Here is an 18,229-nt window from a genome sequence, read left to right as displayed (position 1 = left end):
TTTTCTCACTTCATCATTCGTGGTGCAATGTATCTCTAGCTTTTCTCACTTCATCATTCGTGGTGCAATGTATCTCTAGCTTTTCTCACTTCATCATTCGTGGTGCAATGTATCTCTAGCTTTTCTCACTTCATCATTGTGGTGCAATGTATCTCTAGCTTTTCTCACTTCATCATTCGTGGTGCAATGTATCTTAGCTTTTCTCACTTCATCATTCGTGGTGCAATGTATCTCTAGCTTTTCTCACTTCATCATTCGTGGTGCAATGTATCTCTAGCTTTTCTCACTTCATCATTCGTGGTGCAATGTATCTCTAGCTTTTCTCACTTCATCATTTGTGGAGCAATGTATCTCTAGCTTTTCTCACTTCATCATTCCTGGTGCAATGTATCTCTAGCTTTTCTCACTTCATCATTCGTGGTGCAATGCACATTTTTTCTGTTTAGTTTGGGTTACTTCTCAGCAGAGGTTTTTGAGCAGCTACAAGTCCATTGAAATCACCTTATACTACTGTGTATCTTACTGTTTTTGGTGTAAGATGTACACTCCTGTATTTACGAAGACATTGGCAAGATCTATACTTGACCATTTTCTCTCTCAAACAAACAACATAATCTGAGATACTTGACATCACTTATGGTGATTTTAGTTTAAAATCTCAACTCCTAATGTTAACAATGCCACTTTTGGTCTTACATACAGCACCTATTGAACAATATCACGCCCAATCTTTTACATGGAGTATCCTTCCTTAACTGATTTCTACACACTTGTCTTGTATATAATGTTGCATATTCTTTTGAGGACAGATTATAAAATGCTAAGATATTAACAAATGAACACTTATATGTGAAGAAAAAGAAAGGGGAAAAAAGTTGGGAGCCACATATGTAATTTTGTGAAAAGATTTCAATTTTCTCGCATTGAAATACAAAGTCAATTTTTTTTTTAAATCCTTGGAAAATTAAGAAAAGATATCCTCCAATGTAATTAAGAAAACTGATCAAAATTATTATTTTTCAAATCAAATTGTCAAACAAGTGTGTCCAGAAAAACAAACTTACTTTTCAGCATAAGCTGAAACTTCACTAACTTTGCAAAAAAAAAAGAAAAAAAAAAGGTGTTTTTGGTATTTCAGTGAAGGCCGATTATGGCCCAATTCTTTTAATTGCATTTAGTTCTTGAATATGTGCTTTTATATTCATTACTTAATAGTGTAACAGAAAAAAAAAAAAATAGAGAAAGGAACAGCAAAATACTTACAGTGAAATCGGTATAAGAAGAAACGCTGGCAGCTGTAGGGTTCACGATCTTGTTCTGTTTATCAAAATTTTCTCCCGGAGCTATCAGTTGGGTGGTGCCCTGTTGATTATTATCCATTATTCCTAATATTTTCCTTTCTTTATTCATGGTACGCCCTGGAGTTGTTTTTGCTGGGTTTAGTTGGTGGGGTGCCTGGGAAAATTTTTTTTTTTATATCTGAGAATATACAAAACAACCAAACACTGGTATGTTGAAATTGAATAGTTGGCTGATGTCAAAAGTCAGAATTCAGTCCTGTCCATTTTTCTTTATCCAATACTCTACCATCCACTGTGAATCAAAAACTAGGGTAAGGGCCCCAGATCGGCTAACAAACGAACTCCCAAAGCCCCCCATGTTTGACTGTATATCACCAGTAGGGCGAAACATGATACAATTTCTTGATCACGAGCATTTTAAAAGCTTTAACGTCTTAGTATTGCATAAACATATAACTATCAAGATCGTACTGATCACTAAACTATCAAACACTGATTTTACAAAAAAACAAACAAACAACTTAACTTATATTTCAGTATGGAATGTAACAGTTTCAATTTGGTTTGATGTTGCATTCACACTTACAGTGCTGGTTAATGTTAGTACACAGTGTTAATACCATCACACTTACAGTGCTGGTTAATGTTAGCACACAGTTCTAATATCATCACACTTACAGTGCTTGTTAATGTTAGTACACAGTGTTAACACCTTCAAACTTACAGTGCTGGTTAATGTTAGTACACAGTTAACACCTTCACACTTACAGTGCTGGTTGATGTTAGTACACAGTGTTAACACATTCACACTTACAGTACTGGTTAATGTTAGTTTTAGGGATGCACGGGCAATCAGTCAGATATTAGGCCCCGGCTGAGTGTTGAAGTTAGGCATCTAAGCCCTAATCTTTGTGGCAACTAACATGGTACTGAAAGTTACAGTCAATAATTGGTTTAGTTATAAAAAAATGTGTTCCGAGCAACAAAGACTGACCGCCAGCTTAAAGTCGGGGATTCAGAGAACAATAGGGGTTAATAAAAGGCATGGCTTGTGAATTGGATTTCTGGGGAAGGTGGGGGTTTCGAGAACAATAGGGGTTAGGGTTTGAGAAGTTGGGGTTAAGCATTGAAAGTTGAAATTAAAACTTGAATGTTCTGTTGGTGATTATTTGGTTAAATGTGACAAATGGCAATTTTGTTTTAGTTTCTAATTTTGTGTATGTTGTTTTTGTTGGATTTTTCTTGATGTGTGTGTGGGGCAAGGGAGAATCCAGTACTGGTTGATACCAGGCCCAGGCTTAAGCTTAATGTCTGGGTACCCGAATCCAGTATTTAGCCCAATTTTACTACCCGTGCATCCATAGTTAGTATAATTCTGATTACCCCAGAAGCATGAAATGTATCAAGAAAATGATTCTACTTATAGGTCAATGATTATAGCAAAACTAATACAAATACTTCATTCATATTTAATGGTCACATAAAAATATTAAATGCGTGTTCTTACAGGTGAACGCCAAGGTGTTCTTCCAGCCGAACGAGGTGGTAATTCAACAGGAGAGTGAAATATAGTTGTTCCAGGTGTCTGAAAACAGTTAACAGAAACGGGGGTACCAGGTGCATTGGTCTTTTCCTTGCTTCCCCTCATTTTCCTAGTCCTGGTTGGAGTTTTACCTGGCGTTACCGCTTCGTGCCTTCGTTTGCTTGAAGTTGGCCGAGAACTGCTTACCAATTCTTGTTTGAGTTGTTTCGCTTTAAGCTGATGCTGGAATAATCGAAGTACAAAGTTAATTACTTTTGTCACACTAATAAATGTTTACCCTATGCAGTTACACTTTAATTACTTTTGTCACACTAATAAATGTTTACCCTTTGCTGTTTTGCCATCTCTTTTTCTTCCCTGTGACTTTCCCATAATCCTTCTATATACTCCTGGATTTTAGTTCCCCTCACACGAAACTCCCGATCTTGATTTTTCTCCAACATTGAAATTTTCTCCACCAACTCTTTGTCCAACTGGAAAGAGGAAAGTTTTACGTTGTCTAAAAAATGTAATATCAAAAATTTACTTTCTAGTATTCAAACATCTTTCACACATATTAGAATGAAGAGATAAGGTTTATGCTATAGAGCATAGTTTGTTTTACCAACCCATTTTAGTGTTATTCTAAATGACTCTTGGTTCTACGTACTTATGGAAGAAAAAAAATACTACATTAGCAAAATTAGGTCCACAAATATTCATACATCATTTATCAAAGGATAAAACAAACTTTTAAGCATTTCGACGTCAAACCTGCTGAAACATAGACAGCCCTAATATCCTATCTAGATTGAAATTTAAAGAAAAAATTCTTTTAATTCAGATGGAAAAAAAAAATCTTGTATGTTTTAAAAAAAAAGGTTGAAAATTAGCCAGTTTTAAACTAATCAAAAAGTGTGTACCTTTGGTAGCTCCTTTAGCAGCCGTTTTCTTTCTTTTTCTTCTTGCAGTAAAGATCCACCTCTATTTGTAAACCTGTGTGGATCACTTGCTTTTTTCTGTTAATAGAGATAAGGAATCGTAAAATTTATTTACGTTAAGTATCAAGAAAACAATTAATTAAACTAATATAATATTACAAATAGAGTGTCTAGCTTATACAGATTAAAAGTATTAACTATCTTATTGACTATAAATTCTGAAGTAACAGGATTTATTAGGTTTCTTTCAAAAAAAAAATTCTCAGTAACTTTCTGATTAGTATAATGAGAAAAATAAATGTAGCTACCAAAATTATGAAATGTATTTTAATAAACTTTTAAGCATAATAAGAGAATAAAACAAGAAACTAATAATACGACAGGTTTATAAATAACAAAACCACTGTATCATACTGAAAAACTGCCACAATGTCGAAACTCTTGATATCTTCTATATTTACTATAAAATATACACGAGAATTTACCTCAAATTCAATCATCTTTTGCCAGAAATCTTCCCTTTTTTCTAACGTCATAAAAATTTCTTGATGTTCTTCATACAGGGTCTTCATTTTATGAACCTCTGCATCATGAGCATCAAGCAGTTCTTCGTTGTAATTGTCTAAAAAAGAACAAGAATGAACACTAAAATGTTTACGGAAAACACTTTTTTTTTTAATCGCACTGTTATTTCATCCTTTACAAATGTTGTCTATCACAAGCATTAATCTTTAAAATATTTTAAGACACAATACAGAAATATATTTTTGTGCATTTTCTAAGCTTTAATTTCTTTCCCTTGCGGCCCCTCTTTCAAATTTAAACTTTTTTTCTTTTTCACATACGAGATTTTACTTCTCAACCAATTTATCCCTAACTCAGCCTAAGAGTGATCTTCAATCCAAACAAACAACTACGCAATTCTTTTCTCTTCGATGGCACTAAATATTTGAATGGTTCCTTACGCAAACTACATCTAATGGTTAGAAAATTTCTTATTTGTATTTTATTTTGGAACAAATGCACCAATTTTCTTAACTTTAGACCAAAGGAACAATTGTATCCACTTTCTTAACATTAAACCTAAACCCATTTTCTATTTAAAGGTTCACAACATTAAAAAAAAGTACTGAAAACGGAAACCATACAAATGTGACGCACACAATTACTTCAATACACGCAACTTGGTAAGCTATATTAACTAATACACAATTAAAAAATACTATATTAAAGATGACAGCAAGGATAAATTATTTTGAAAGATATTTTGATAAAATGTGAATTTTGGTGTAGAATAACATTATAAGGATTAAATACCTCCAATTTTTAAATTTATCACGAATAGATTATAATCTTTAAAATATCAGGAAAAGGTTCCTTCATACCTTTAGCATTGATTTTAACAGAGGACCTATTGAACTTTAGAAAAACTAAAAACTGTTCCTGTAAATAAATTAAAAACTCAAATAAAGTACAACAGTACATTATCTTCCATTTATAGATTGGGTTTCTTAAGTTCATATTACAAGACGTCATGTTTTAAGGCCGTCATGATGTTAGAGAAATACATTCTGATTGAATCCCAGTCTCTGTTTTTCACCTTACCACTATAGAAAGGCTTAAAGTCCTCTCTTTGTTTTTCTCCATAGAAACACTTGTCCCACCACTGCTTTAGTTCATTTCTCATTTTGTCCACAAATACTTTTATATTCTGACGCTTCACGACTTCACACTTGTCAATTTCCTTTTGAAACTTAAGGGGGGTGAAAAAATAAATAAATTTAATTCACAGAGTACACGAATTTCATAAGAATATGAAACAGTTTTTTCTAGAATCGTTCTAGCAATTGTAAATATCTAAGATTTAATTTTAAATGTTCAGTATGGTCGCATTCTTTTCAAGAACTTTTCCTCTGACTTTACAGAAACAAAAAAGTCCCAAAATTTCAAATATGAAGTCAATTACTAAGTTTAATAAAATTCTTTTGTATCGAGGGAATCTTATACCCAGCATCACACTTTTTCACAACTACAGTACTATTGACAAATTTAGATATAACAGATTTTTTGATATGTACATAATGAAAATAAGTAACGAATAACACTGACATTGGCCACATGTTTTCATAAAAATTTCCCATGAACTTTCAGGAAACTTAAGATATTTTTCAGACTTGAACACGTATACATAGGACGCACAGACACTTCAGCATTTTCTCTTAATTCTATCTAATTAACACCACACTAAAAATCCCGCGTTTTTATTTTCACTTATTATGAATTAGGTAATTCTCATCGGATAAATTAACAAAGATTGGTTAAGATTACGTGAAAACACTTATAAATGGACACATTTCTCTAACCAGAGTCAGATCCAATAACTTTCATAGAGATTCTCTTTTAATCAAGAGTTAAATATAACTTTTTGGACATCAACAGTCACCTCCCTAATTTAGCGGTGTAAGACTAGAGGGAAGGCAGCTAGTCATCACCACCCACCACCAAACTCTTGGGCTACTCTTTTACCAACGAATAGTGGGATCGATCATCACATTATAATGCCCCAAAGGCTGAAAGGGCGAGCACGTTTTTGGTGCGATGTGGATTCGAACTCGCAACCCTCAGATTGCGAGTCAAGGGCCCTAACCACTTGGCCATCCCGGGCCCTTTAGTGACTTAAGAACTATCTTAATCAAAACTTTGGGCATACTTTTCCCTCATCTTTCAAAGTCTAAGAATAATTTTCAATTTTCCACAGTATTTAACTCTTCTTTTTCAAATTTCTTGACTTTCCAGGAACATTCCGGGCCCTTTAGTGACCTAAGAGCTATCTTAATCAAAACTTTGAGCGTACTTTTCCCTCATCTTTCAAAGTCTAAGAATAATTTTCAATTTTCCACAGTATTTAACTTTTCTTTTTCAAATTTCTTGACTTTCCAGGAACATTTCCTGGCTATCCTAAAATTGGATATTGCAAATATTTAACAGATTTATACCAAAAACACACTTACCAACATTTAGGCAGTGGACATATATTACATTGTTCACAGTTAACAACTGAAGTGACTAAGGTTTACGAAAGCAAACTGGTCACAAACTTATTTAATCTCAACAGATGAAGAAACAAAAAATAAAAGAGGTCAATCTTATAGTCCTACAGTCAAAACTACAATATACTTGTTGAGAATAAATAAGCCATCATATAAACACATAACTAACCTTTGTCCCAATGAAGTTATTCTTGTATATGATCATATAGCATGATTAAATTGTACTATACACATTCGACAGTGACTATTCGAAAAACTCACAGCTTCCAGAGTTGAGGGACGAAAGCCTTGGTGGGCAGCAAGGTACTGATTCTGTTCAACTTGGTCCACCTCCAGTCGGTCCCATAAAACCTGAAGTCTGTTTTTCAGCTCTTTACCTAATGATTCGCATTCTTGATGGGCTTGGCAAAGCTTTCGTGAAATGATACAAATGTCAGATTTAAGAAAAAAACAACAACCTTGTCTGAAAATGAAATGTATGTTCACAAAGACATTTCTAAAACATAAATTTTCTTGTATAGAAATATTTCACAAGCCTTTAGTAGGATTAGAAGATAGTTACCTCTTGTTTAATCTGGACAAGACATAACATTTTAAGGAAGTATTGTCTTTTCCACCACTGTTTTGAAGTCAAATTTATATTCTATATCACACTAAGAAACTATGTAGGGTAACTAGATAAATCCCAATAACCCGAGGGGCAGACTCCCCTTTCCGAGTTCAATTGTAAATCAACACAAAGTTTGGAGTCTGTTCTAAGATACCACGAGTGAATCAAAATAAGAATGTTATAACACGTTAACCACGCTACACATCCAGTGCCAATGAGGCCTTTTGACCAACACGAAGGCTCAACAGATATAGTAATGGTCTAAGGTCTATATATATATATCATCAACTGTTAGTGTGTGAACCAGATTATCCAAGTAAACTGTAATTATTATAAATTTCATTTGAGTCATTTACTAGTCATACTTTTAGGTAAGAATTAATAACATAACATGACTTACTTGAATTAAGTTCACTCTCATTCACTTGCTCATGTGTTTCCTTTTTACTCATAATTCACATTGAAAAAAAAAATCGTTTGCTGTGGATTTCGCGCAAAGCTACACGAGGGCTATCTGTGCTAGCCGTCCCTAATTTAGCAGTGTAAGGTTAGAGGGAAGGCAGCTAGTCATCACCACCCACCGCCAACTCTTGGGCTACTCTTTTACCAACGAATAGTGGGATTGACCGTCACATTATAACGCCCCCATGGCCGAAAGGGCGAGCACGTTTGGTGTGACAGGGATTCGAACCCGCGACCCACAGATTGAGAGTTGAGCGCCCTAACCATCTGGCCATGCCGGGCCAAAAAAGAAATACCCACCTTCTCAAAGCACCAAGAATTTCAGGTTTATTTTATCAAGCTTATACACTTTGTTTAAATTGTAATAGTAAATCGCGCACACTGATTTCTTTCCTACCTTATACTTTACTCTTTTCCAAGAGAGAAAAACAATAAGACAGCACAACCAAAGTAATATTAATTTGATTTTCAATAGTGAAATATTTATAAACAAAGAATTAATTCAACTATCTTAATAAAAAGTGATAAACTTAAACTTATCTATCGCTCACTGCTTAAACAAATGCAGGAAACTAATTTTGAACAAGAAACACACCACCTATCTTATGACCTTAGTGATAAAATGTAATTTAAAAACAAAACAATGGAAAATAAATATATCAGGTGTGTAGTACGTATTTCTGTTACCTTGATGTAAGATATGTACAATCGTACAAAACAAATAATTATATTTCTTACTTTTGTAACAAGCTTTTGACTATTTTAGTTTTAAGAGACTTTGGACCCGAATGCATCTAATATACTGTTTAGAACAATAGTTATCATGAGAAAAACCACATTTTATATTTTTTATATGGCTTTGACCTTTTAACCTGAAAATAAATATGGTGCTTTCTGATCCCCAAGGGTAGTGACTTATGAAGTTTGATGAATAAAACCTGCTGTTTAAAAAAAATCTAATTATTGTGTACAAAGTGGACGTCTACAGACATCATTACTATAAATGGAAAAACTTTTTTTGGATCTTACGTACATACGAGCTATCTTAATCAAACATACTTAAATAAACAAGCTGGCCTAAGTGTAAAAAAAAATATATTTTTTAACTCCAAACCTTGTCATGAAGATCTTTAAGATTTTGCAGGTTTTCTTGGGATAATATAAACGATTCTTCTTCTTCACAAATAATGTCTCGCTCAAAGGAGCTTTCTGGGACTCTCTCTAATTCATCCATGAACCTTATAATGTTTTCTTTGAAGTGAAGAAATTTTGATAGTCTTCGCTCCTGTATTTTGAAAAACGGTGAAAAAAAAAGTATTGGTATACAATAGATTTCTAAATAAAAATGTTATATTTCACAAGGTTTTTTTTTTAACCCATGAACACCCCGGTGTTAAACGTTTTTTTTTGACAAATCATGGACACTTTCATTATATTTGAACAAGTCAAATTTCATCTTATGGAATGTTTAGAAAAAAGAAAATATAACATGTTATTAACAACAAAGTCTTAAGGAATTGAGCCGACTCTTCCTTCCAGCTACCAGGAATAATTATTCGACAATGTCAGACACCTGTAGCTGAGCAAGCTAATTATCTGCTGTGGGTTTTTGGTTGATCAATCACAATGTGATGTTGTTTTTTTGTTGATAACATATATACCTATTTAATTTTGATATCACACTAACTTCGGGTCTTACTAATTCCTCCAAGTAACTCTACTGAGCTATGTTGAAAAAGCATACTTTTCACACTCTTAAAGCCTTCAAAATGGAAAGATATAGGTTCCTTAAGATTATAAAAAAAAACAGTTACATTTCAGTTATGTTCAACTTTATATTGTTAGTTGTACTGTACCTGAGAGTCTCACAAATATTACGAGCCTCCATAAAAATATAAATAACTTTTACTGCTCCTCTGCAATCTCACCAATTCATGCTTTTATGGCATTTGATTTAACCTATACTCAAAATATGATTATACAGTCTACAGAGAAATCTTGAATATTTGAAGGACTTAATTATATGTATTCCCGAAGGAAAGATTATTATAAAATATTGTATTGACACATATATACTCCAAGAGAATTTAAAATCTGTTGTACCATAATTGAATATTATTAAAGTTGCATCTTACAGGTGTCTTAGGAATTATTACTCATAAAATCTCGAAGTATATAGTAAAAAAAAACCCATAGAATACTTACTATCATAACTGATTGGTAACTTCACTATCTGTGCATTTTTCATGTTAAGAAATATCAGGCTTCTTAAACGAGTAAGTTGTTTCAGATACTATTTTTTTTTATAAAGCATCACAAAAACAGAGAGAATAAAAACAAAGAAACACAAAACCTTTTCTTCTTTCAGCATTGCCACATGCTGTTCCACTTCTTTAAGATCTTCCTTTGAAGGAACGCCAGATTCGTTTGGAATAGAGAGGGATGGTATAACAAGTAATGTACACAGTTTGTGTTCTGCTTCTCTGAGGCGTTTTAGTATTTTTAGTCGTTCGTGTTTCTCCTTTGACAGGTCATCTACTCGCGTCCTAAGTTCCTTCTCCAGTTCAAGTATGGATAACCCTTCTTCAGGCTACAAGAAACGAAACGATTTTTTAAACTATCACCACCACAAACTGTTTGCTCACTGTCTCTTTCCACAATTTTAGTATGAGCATCTCCAAAATTGGCCATGGCAGTGAGGTCTGACACAGGATGGTACTATCTAAAGATGTGCATGTTCTAAAAAAATCACTTAAAATAGCTTTCACATAACCAAACATCATAAACCAACTACAGTTATCTAAATTATTTATTTTTCTTTGTTTCTATCAACTATTTCTTGCCTATTTATCATCTTGTGAATAGTTTTATTAGTTCAAGTTTTTGTTTCTACTTAATACTAAAACTACAATGAAAACTTTTTTTGGTAAATCTTTTATTAAATTTCAGCCTTTTGGATAGTTTAATAATTGCTCTCTCGTAGAAGGTAAAGTATACCAAAGACTAATTGGAAAAGTTTCCGTTTCTTACAATTTATTTTGTAACATACAATTCTTCAATTTATACTATAGCTCATTCTTAACCTCTAATTACTCTGGTTGAAACAGACCGAGATTTAATGTACACGATAATGAAAACAAATTCCTTAAGATTCTTCAGTTAAAATTAACTTATTGAAGTGTAACTTACGATATATGCATATTTTTGAGTATCACATTTCAAATTTCCATTTGTTTTGCTATTAAGAGAGCATTAAAAGGAAAAAAATTTTCATACTACCTTATAGACTACTTGACAGTTATTTTTTTAACAAGTCACCTACACAATCTTTAATTTTCATTTAGGCTTAATTCCAAATGGTCAAGAAAAATCGGTGATTGGTTAAACACTATCTAAAAAGAGTATATTGTAAAAATATGTCCAGCTGGTTAACATATTCAGTAGCAAGAAGGAGGAAGTCAGTTTCAAAATGTTCAAAGAGCCCACTTTTTCTGGCAATCAAATTCATGGAAGCAATTCAACTCAAACAAAGAAACATTTTTTAAAAAACACAGAAATGTCCTTAACAAATCTAAATCTACAAGATTTACACAGACCAAGAATACCAAGTCACTACGACTACGACCTTCGTGTACAGGTACACCACCGATTTTCTGGCACCCTTGGTTCCAGAGCCTTGCCAGAATAACAGAGGTCAACAATACACCTCAGACCCACTAATCATATCTCTTCTGTGTCTCTAAAGCACCATGGACTGCTAGAAACTTAAAACAAATATTAAATGATTAAAGAAATACATTAGTAAAGGTATAAATAATACAGGTTTATTAATTACTGTACTTACAAATAATGTTGCAGTAGTACTTCCTCCAAAGTGGCAAATTTTACAATTTTTACTGGATTTGTTAAGCTAATCACAAAGGTCTGGAAGTTGAGGGCTGTCAGGATTGCTACTAATATGTTAAACTATATATTCTTGGCAACATTCATGAAAAATTCAAGCAATTTGATCCACTAGTTTAATATCTATAAGAAAATTTTCACGAGAGTGACGTACCTACTTAAAATGTAAGTATCCCATCCCGATAGAGCGAGTGCCATGTACAATGCCAACTGTGGCCACCCAGTGAACTAGTCTGGTGGTCGTAGGAATTTCAAGTGCGCTCTTTTAATTTTGTCCGGATTAAAGGAGGTGCCGGATCAACAGCTGCCAGAAAATCAGTGGTGTACCGTGTTGACTTAGGTGCCTCATCCATGAAAAGTTGCATTAGATAAAGCCAAATATTAACAAGACAAACAGAACTGTCTGTGCTGTGCCCACTATGGGTAACAAAACCCAATTTTTAGTGTTAAAAGCCTTCAGACTTACCACTGAGCCACAAGAGAGGCTTTAAGTTGTACACAAAAATATTAGAGATATACTGGCTAGACTTCACTTGGAACGTTATGTTCCGTTTATTTTATCCTAGATGTTGAACAGTTTAAAAAATAGAAAGAACTATAATGATAATTCCAAATTTTGGAGGATTATTGTCCAGATATAGAATGAAGTTTTTTCACATTTATTCACCGGAAGGAAGGGCTTTGTGAGACATGAATGAGGTTACGATTTTTAGATTTGGTATTGATAAGTCTAGCTGATACTTTCGAGAAAAACTCTCCATGCAATAACAGGCTTCCAAAAGGCCACAGCAAAAACAAATTTTTTTAAATGTTCCTTCTTCTAGAAATTACGTTCAAACTTATAGGTTTTTGAATTTTTAATTTTCACTATTTAAGGAATAAAAATTTGATAATGAAAATAAATATTTTAAAGGTTCCACCGAGAGACCTGCAGTACAATTAAAGGATGTACATACGTAAACTTTAATACTGCACCAGAGACAGTGTTACTTTTCTAATAGAGTGGTTGGCCTATAAAATAACTTGCTTTCGGGTGTGTAAGGAGTTGCAACACCAAGAGTTTACAAGGTGATTGTACGAATATTTTAAAAATCAGGGTTTAATATAGAAAAAAGGAGCTTCAATACTTAGTATCGAAACAGTTGATAGTAGAAACCAAGATAGCTTAGATGGACCAAATAGTCCCTTTTCATCCCATGATAAACAACAACAAAAAATTTATATTTTTTTTTCTAAAAAGTCTTGGCTATTGCATAATTAGATACACATGTATTACAAAATTTTTTTTTTAATTTCTTTTATTATTACAGTGTTTTATTCTCAAGATGTAGTGGCTAAGATTATATCTATATCTTAAAAGTTTACTACTATTGTGCTAAAGGCAAACAACACACACACACCAAACTTATATTGACTAGACATCAATATTACCTCGTATGGTTTCACGCCAAGCTCTTGAGCCAGCTTTAGAAGTTGTTCTCCACAACTCTCCACGCTAGTTATGAGCCTCTGCCTCAAATTCTTTTCTTCCTGCACCATCTCTTCGAGCAGAGTCCGCAGGTGCTGAATCACTACACCGATTCTTTCTTGCCGCTGTTCTTCAAAAATCCCGATCTCATCCCAGATCGCAAATAGTTGGTTTAGTGCAACATTAAAGTTGTTCAAAAGTAGTTCTCCCAGCTCCTGTCTTCGTTAATAATATAATTATAGCAGGTTGTCTTTCTTACAGGTTATGAAAACAATTACACACTTCTCTCCTACCAGTGTATTTAGCACATTTCACATGTTAAAAAAATCTTGAAATTAGATTCACCTTCATATGATATAGTTTACACATTATTAAACATCACACATACTATTCATATTTACTGTATGAGCTTTTAATTGTTGTAAGTACTTTCAGTGCTTTTTTTCTATTCCCACAGTCTCACCCCCCTACATACGTTCTTCCACTTTTAATAAAAAAAATTTTGAAGATAGAATTATTATTTTTTTACCTATTTAGAACAAAAATTACAAAGAGTTATACTTACAGTGACATTAATAAAAAATATTGAATTTTTTTTACTTGCATAATGGTTGATAGAGTAGGCATCTACTTGAAATAAAATAGTAGTCCAAGTATTTGCTCAAAGTCATGCTATATTGTTATGTAAATACTGGATACGGGTGATTCCTGATGTTAGACAAAAGTAAAGTAATTTACCAAATCAGTCTACCCCAAGCTTAAATATGCTTACATAACTCACTAGTTATGACTCATTTGAAATATTGTGTGTAGTTTTAGACCTCATATCTCAGAAAGATTTGTTGAAAGAGTTGTTGGAGAGGATTAAGAGGAGGGCTACAAGAATAATTCCAGGGATTTTCTTAACCCGTTCTCTCTCTTCCAAAGGGGTAAAGGGTGATACATTTCAACACATTTGCTGAGGAATTATGGGCTGAAATTTTCAAAATTACACAAACAAGATTTAATAATTAAAGTAACTGAAAAGCTTGTGCTTCATTAAGCTTAGTTTAGGTGTTGTAAACGAAGCTACTTATATATCAAAATGCTGATATTTAAATATCAGAGAAGTTATGAATCAGGTTTTTTTTTTGATATCCTATAATTTATTGTTTTTAATACAAAAATACACACATGTGAGAATGGGTTAAAATAAAATTTTCTACTTACGTAGGTAATAATTTTGTCAGATAAAACTATTTTGGGCGATATAAGCAAATCTGATTAAGACATTGAGGGTAATAAAAAATGAACAACTCATCAGTCACAGTCAATTCATCACCACGAACGTAAGAAAAGGTTAAGACTATATTTTTATTGTTATGGTTGTAACAGTAATTCTTACTATTATTATTATCATTATCGAACACCTATACAGTCGGTATATATACCGTATATATGTAAAATCAATTATGATCAAATATTTTATTCGCATGCTGTTTTTTTTCATATTATTATTATATAATGTTGTTGTCTCTATCTCCTTGCATCTAAGAAAGGAAAACAATGTTGTGTACTTAAGTAGGATACGACGCTTATGAAATATATTACATTTCAATTTCCATCTACAGCTGAATGAAATATGTAGACTTGCCCAGGGTGTTCTCATAAACATTGCAAACATTAACAAAGGAACGACTGAATGGACAAAGAAAGGAAGTAGAAATAACGAAAAAACAACAACTTAAGTCAGTTACAGCATCTTAATTGCTTTTTTTTTACTTAGTTGAAGAGTTGACGGTAACTGCCAGTTTCTTGCCTGCAGAAGTGCTCTGCATTCAGTAGCTTCTTGGTTTTTTCAGAAAGTGATGAAAGATGAGTTTTATTTCTGATGGTTGCTTTTAAAAGCAAACCTCTGGAATTGTGGCATGTTTGTAGTTGTCCGCTAGATTGCAAGTCTCTCATCCATTGAAGGGATTGTTCCAAGTCTTTGTACTGTACTGAATCGCAGTCACGAATAAGTGTCACCAGGTCCAAGTTTTGTTTGTATCCACCCAGTTAGTATTCAATAAATGATTTATTTTTTCACTGTTGCTTGTCCACTCTATGTTGTGGTTTCCAAGTTGAATACCCTGGATCGAAGCCAAGATATACATTTCTTAAAGTAAAGTGTAAACTCTGGAGCATATTTGGCAATGCAATCTTTAGAGTGTGTCCATCCTGACCTCCGATGTGAGGCAGTAGAATGCTGAAAATGTTATCTTCCAATGTTTTTGTCTTCCAGGTAATCGTTTAGGTTGTTTTTTTTCTAACAACATAAGCAGGTCACTTGGCAGGAAATTGGAAATGCAATCCTAATGGATTTTTTTTTGCTTCTTTTAGAGTTTCTTCATTATTGGTACAAGTCATAAGTTTGCTGATGTCTTCATACAAATCTTCCCTGTAAACTTGGATGAACAGACAGACACTTGACCTTTATATATATATATTTATAAGGGCAGATTTTTTAAATTTATTCATTCAGTAGTTTTAGTTTAGTTTAGAGCAGTGGTTGACAACCTATGACCCGTGGGTCACTAAGTGACACACGGCAATAACTTGGATGACCCGCCAAAAGTTGGCTTCACCATTGCAACCCGTGAGAGCATAATCATTGTTCAGTTCAAGTTTCTCGGCTAGGTGAGAAGAACAACGATATTAAAGGAAAGATGGGAAAGAGTCACGGCTACGGAGAATTTTAAGATCAATTTCAGGGAAAAATATCAAACTGGTCGAACTATTAATTTTTTTGTATGTAAATAAACATACACATTTAAAATACATGTACTGGTATTAATAATTATATGATCATCACTAAACCAACACAATGCTAAATTTTTCAACAAAAAAAATAATTCATGATCCCCCAAATATTCACAAACCATTTTTATTAAAATACAACTCCTTTAAATGTAATGTGCAGGCTCTACTTGTACCACTCACGATGGAAATTAGTTCCTTGGAAGTTGGATTTCCTACATCTGTATTCCGAAGGAGAAATAAAACTGGCTCAAATGGAATCTCCAGTTATGTTTGACTCTTTAAAGTTAAAGTTTTAAAAAGCTCAATTTATGACCTCTTGTTAACGTAATATTTAGGGACAACAAGAGACCTGTCCCATCTTGGCTGTTCAATCCTCTAAACCAGTGGTCGGCTACCTTTTTTGATCGCGGGTCGCTAATAGTGCTATTAAAATTGACTCCCACTGTCTTAAGAGTTAAGTTAAAATTATAATTTATAAATTGATTCATCACATCAGAAATGCTTTGGCTCTTAACCTCCTTTGACTATGATGATATTCATTCAGAAAACCCGTTGCTAAGTCCAGAAACTTTCTGGAAAGACAACCCCGTGAAATGATGCAGCGTAACCTCAGTATAAGTTATATTTTTATAAGAGTAAGAGATCTCACTCTTAGTCTTACTTGCAAGTTCAACTTTCAAGTTACTGGGTCTGATTAGTTACTATGGCCGTTTCCATCCTGTGGATATTATTAATTTGTAATTATTAGTTATGTACAATTTTAGCTTTTAATTTTATGGTAGGAGTTATTACACAACCAGTTTGTAAGGTAAATGATAAAGTTGTAATAGTTAATGATATTACGTTCGTGCTATTTAAAATTATACTTCTGAAGTTAGGCCTAATCATGCTGAAGCGTAACGTCTTGCATAACATTGTCAGTTTACACTGACAGAATTATAATAGGTTAGTTATATTTACTTTAAAATTTTAAATAGTGTTATAACAAATAGTATACCTGGTTTCAGCCATGGCTGGTTCCGAATTGGTTATTCTCTCTCCCACTTTGGAAAAAAAGTCTGAATTTCTGTTTTCTGTCATTTCAATGGTATTGTTACTCATAGACATTGAGATAAAACTCAACGTTTAGCCTACATAAAAATTATTACTAGTATTTTAGTTTAAAATATGCTGAATAGCTATGATTGGTCTATTTTTCAACGGTAACATAGAGCGCCATCTTTTGTCGATTAGTTTTATTCTCGAAATTGTTCAACACACAAGTATTTTAAATGTGCCGATGAACTTAAAAAGACATGGCATTTCCATATTTATTTAAATTAAAGGCTTTATTATACTTGGCAAAGTAAAAAGTATCACACAATTGATTATGCACAAATTGTTTACTTTGTTCTTGCTTGCTTTAAACACTAACTGAATCGTAACGTACATACAAATAAATTAGTATTTTAAATGATATTTCAGAGTAAATACAAAGCTTCGTTGGAAAAATATACTAAATTTTATCAGTTTAAAATTATTATTATGAGAATTTTTGAAGACTTTAAAGCTCGGTAGCGTTCTCATTTATTAATTTTTTTATAGGCGAGAAATGTCATTAGATTAATTTGTTTTGTTTTTTTTGTTTTTAGTCTACACTCTATATTTTGTTTGTTTGTTGTTAAACAAAAGGCTACACAATGGCCTATCTGTGCTCTGTCAACTGCGGGTATCAAAACCCAATTTTTAGCGTTATAAGCCTTCAAACTTAACGCCGAGCCACCAAGGACTACATTTTTTTGAATATATGAAATCCCACTGTCCATAAAACATATCCTTGACTGCCATGTTTGCTACCCGGAGTTTTGTTGTTATTTTACGTGTTTTAAACTTTGATTTACTCATTGCTAATCTTCTCTAATTAACATTAAAATATTTCAGATGTGAGGCGTGTGAATAAACCATGCGTTTTTATCTTCTTGTATTATTATAGTATTTATTCTGAATTTATAATTTATTTTGTATTTGTGCAGGTTTCGTGGTCAAGAAAGCCGTTAAGTTGGTTTAATTCTACCTGTTGTTATTCACTTGTTCTCGAGTGGATAATATCTGTTTCTGCCGGGTATATTACTGCAATATTGCAAGTTGTATAAGGATGTGGACAACAGTATCATCAATGTTCGTTTAAGTGATATGTATAGGTTATAGCTTC

General features: G+C 33.0%; 1 protein-coding gene across 2 annotated transcripts in view; it reads right to left on the bottom strand.

Moving 5' to 3' along the window:
• Positions 1-17,174, bottom strand: part of LOC106467989 (protein regulator of cytokinesis 1-like) — a 20,737-nt gene extending 3,563 nt beyond the window's left edge. For both annotated transcript variants that reach the window (XM_022396265.1, XM_022396264.1), the window contains exons 1-11: positions 17,036-17,174; positions 13,221-13,476; positions 10,240-10,476; positions 9,001-9,171; positions 7,076-7,225; positions 5,370-5,517; positions 4,250-4,386; positions 3,747-3,842; positions 3,171-3,317; positions 2,809-3,066; positions 1,264-1,455 (exon numbers count right to left, since the gene is read on the bottom strand). In XM_022396265.1, the coding sequence (XP_022251973.1) occupies positions 1,264-1,455; positions 2,809-3,066; positions 3,171-3,317; positions 3,747-3,842; positions 4,250-4,386; positions 5,370-5,517; positions 7,076-7,225; positions 9,001-9,171; positions 10,240-10,476; positions 13,221-13,476; positions 17,036-17,145 (1,902 nt within the window). In that variant the 5' untranslated portion in view covers positions 17,146-17,174. The remainder of the gene's footprint in view (positions 1-1,263; positions 1,456-2,808; positions 3,067-3,170; positions 3,318-3,746; positions 3,843-4,249; positions 4,387-5,369; positions 5,518-7,075; positions 7,226-9,000; positions 9,172-10,239; positions 10,477-13,220; positions 13,477-17,035) is intronic.
• Between the last annotated feature and the right edge of the window lie 1,055 nt (positions 17,175-18,229).

The sequence above is a fragment of the Limulus polyphemus genome, unplaced genomic scaffold (assembly GCF_000517525.1).
Source record: "Limulus polyphemus unplaced genomic scaffold, Limulus_polyphemus-2.1.2 Scaffold2822, whole genome shotgun sequence".
NCBI lineage: Eukaryota > Metazoa > Arthropoda > Merostomata > Xiphosura > Limulidae > Limulus > Limulus polyphemus.
This window is presented reverse-complemented; position numbering and strand designations above follow the sequence as displayed.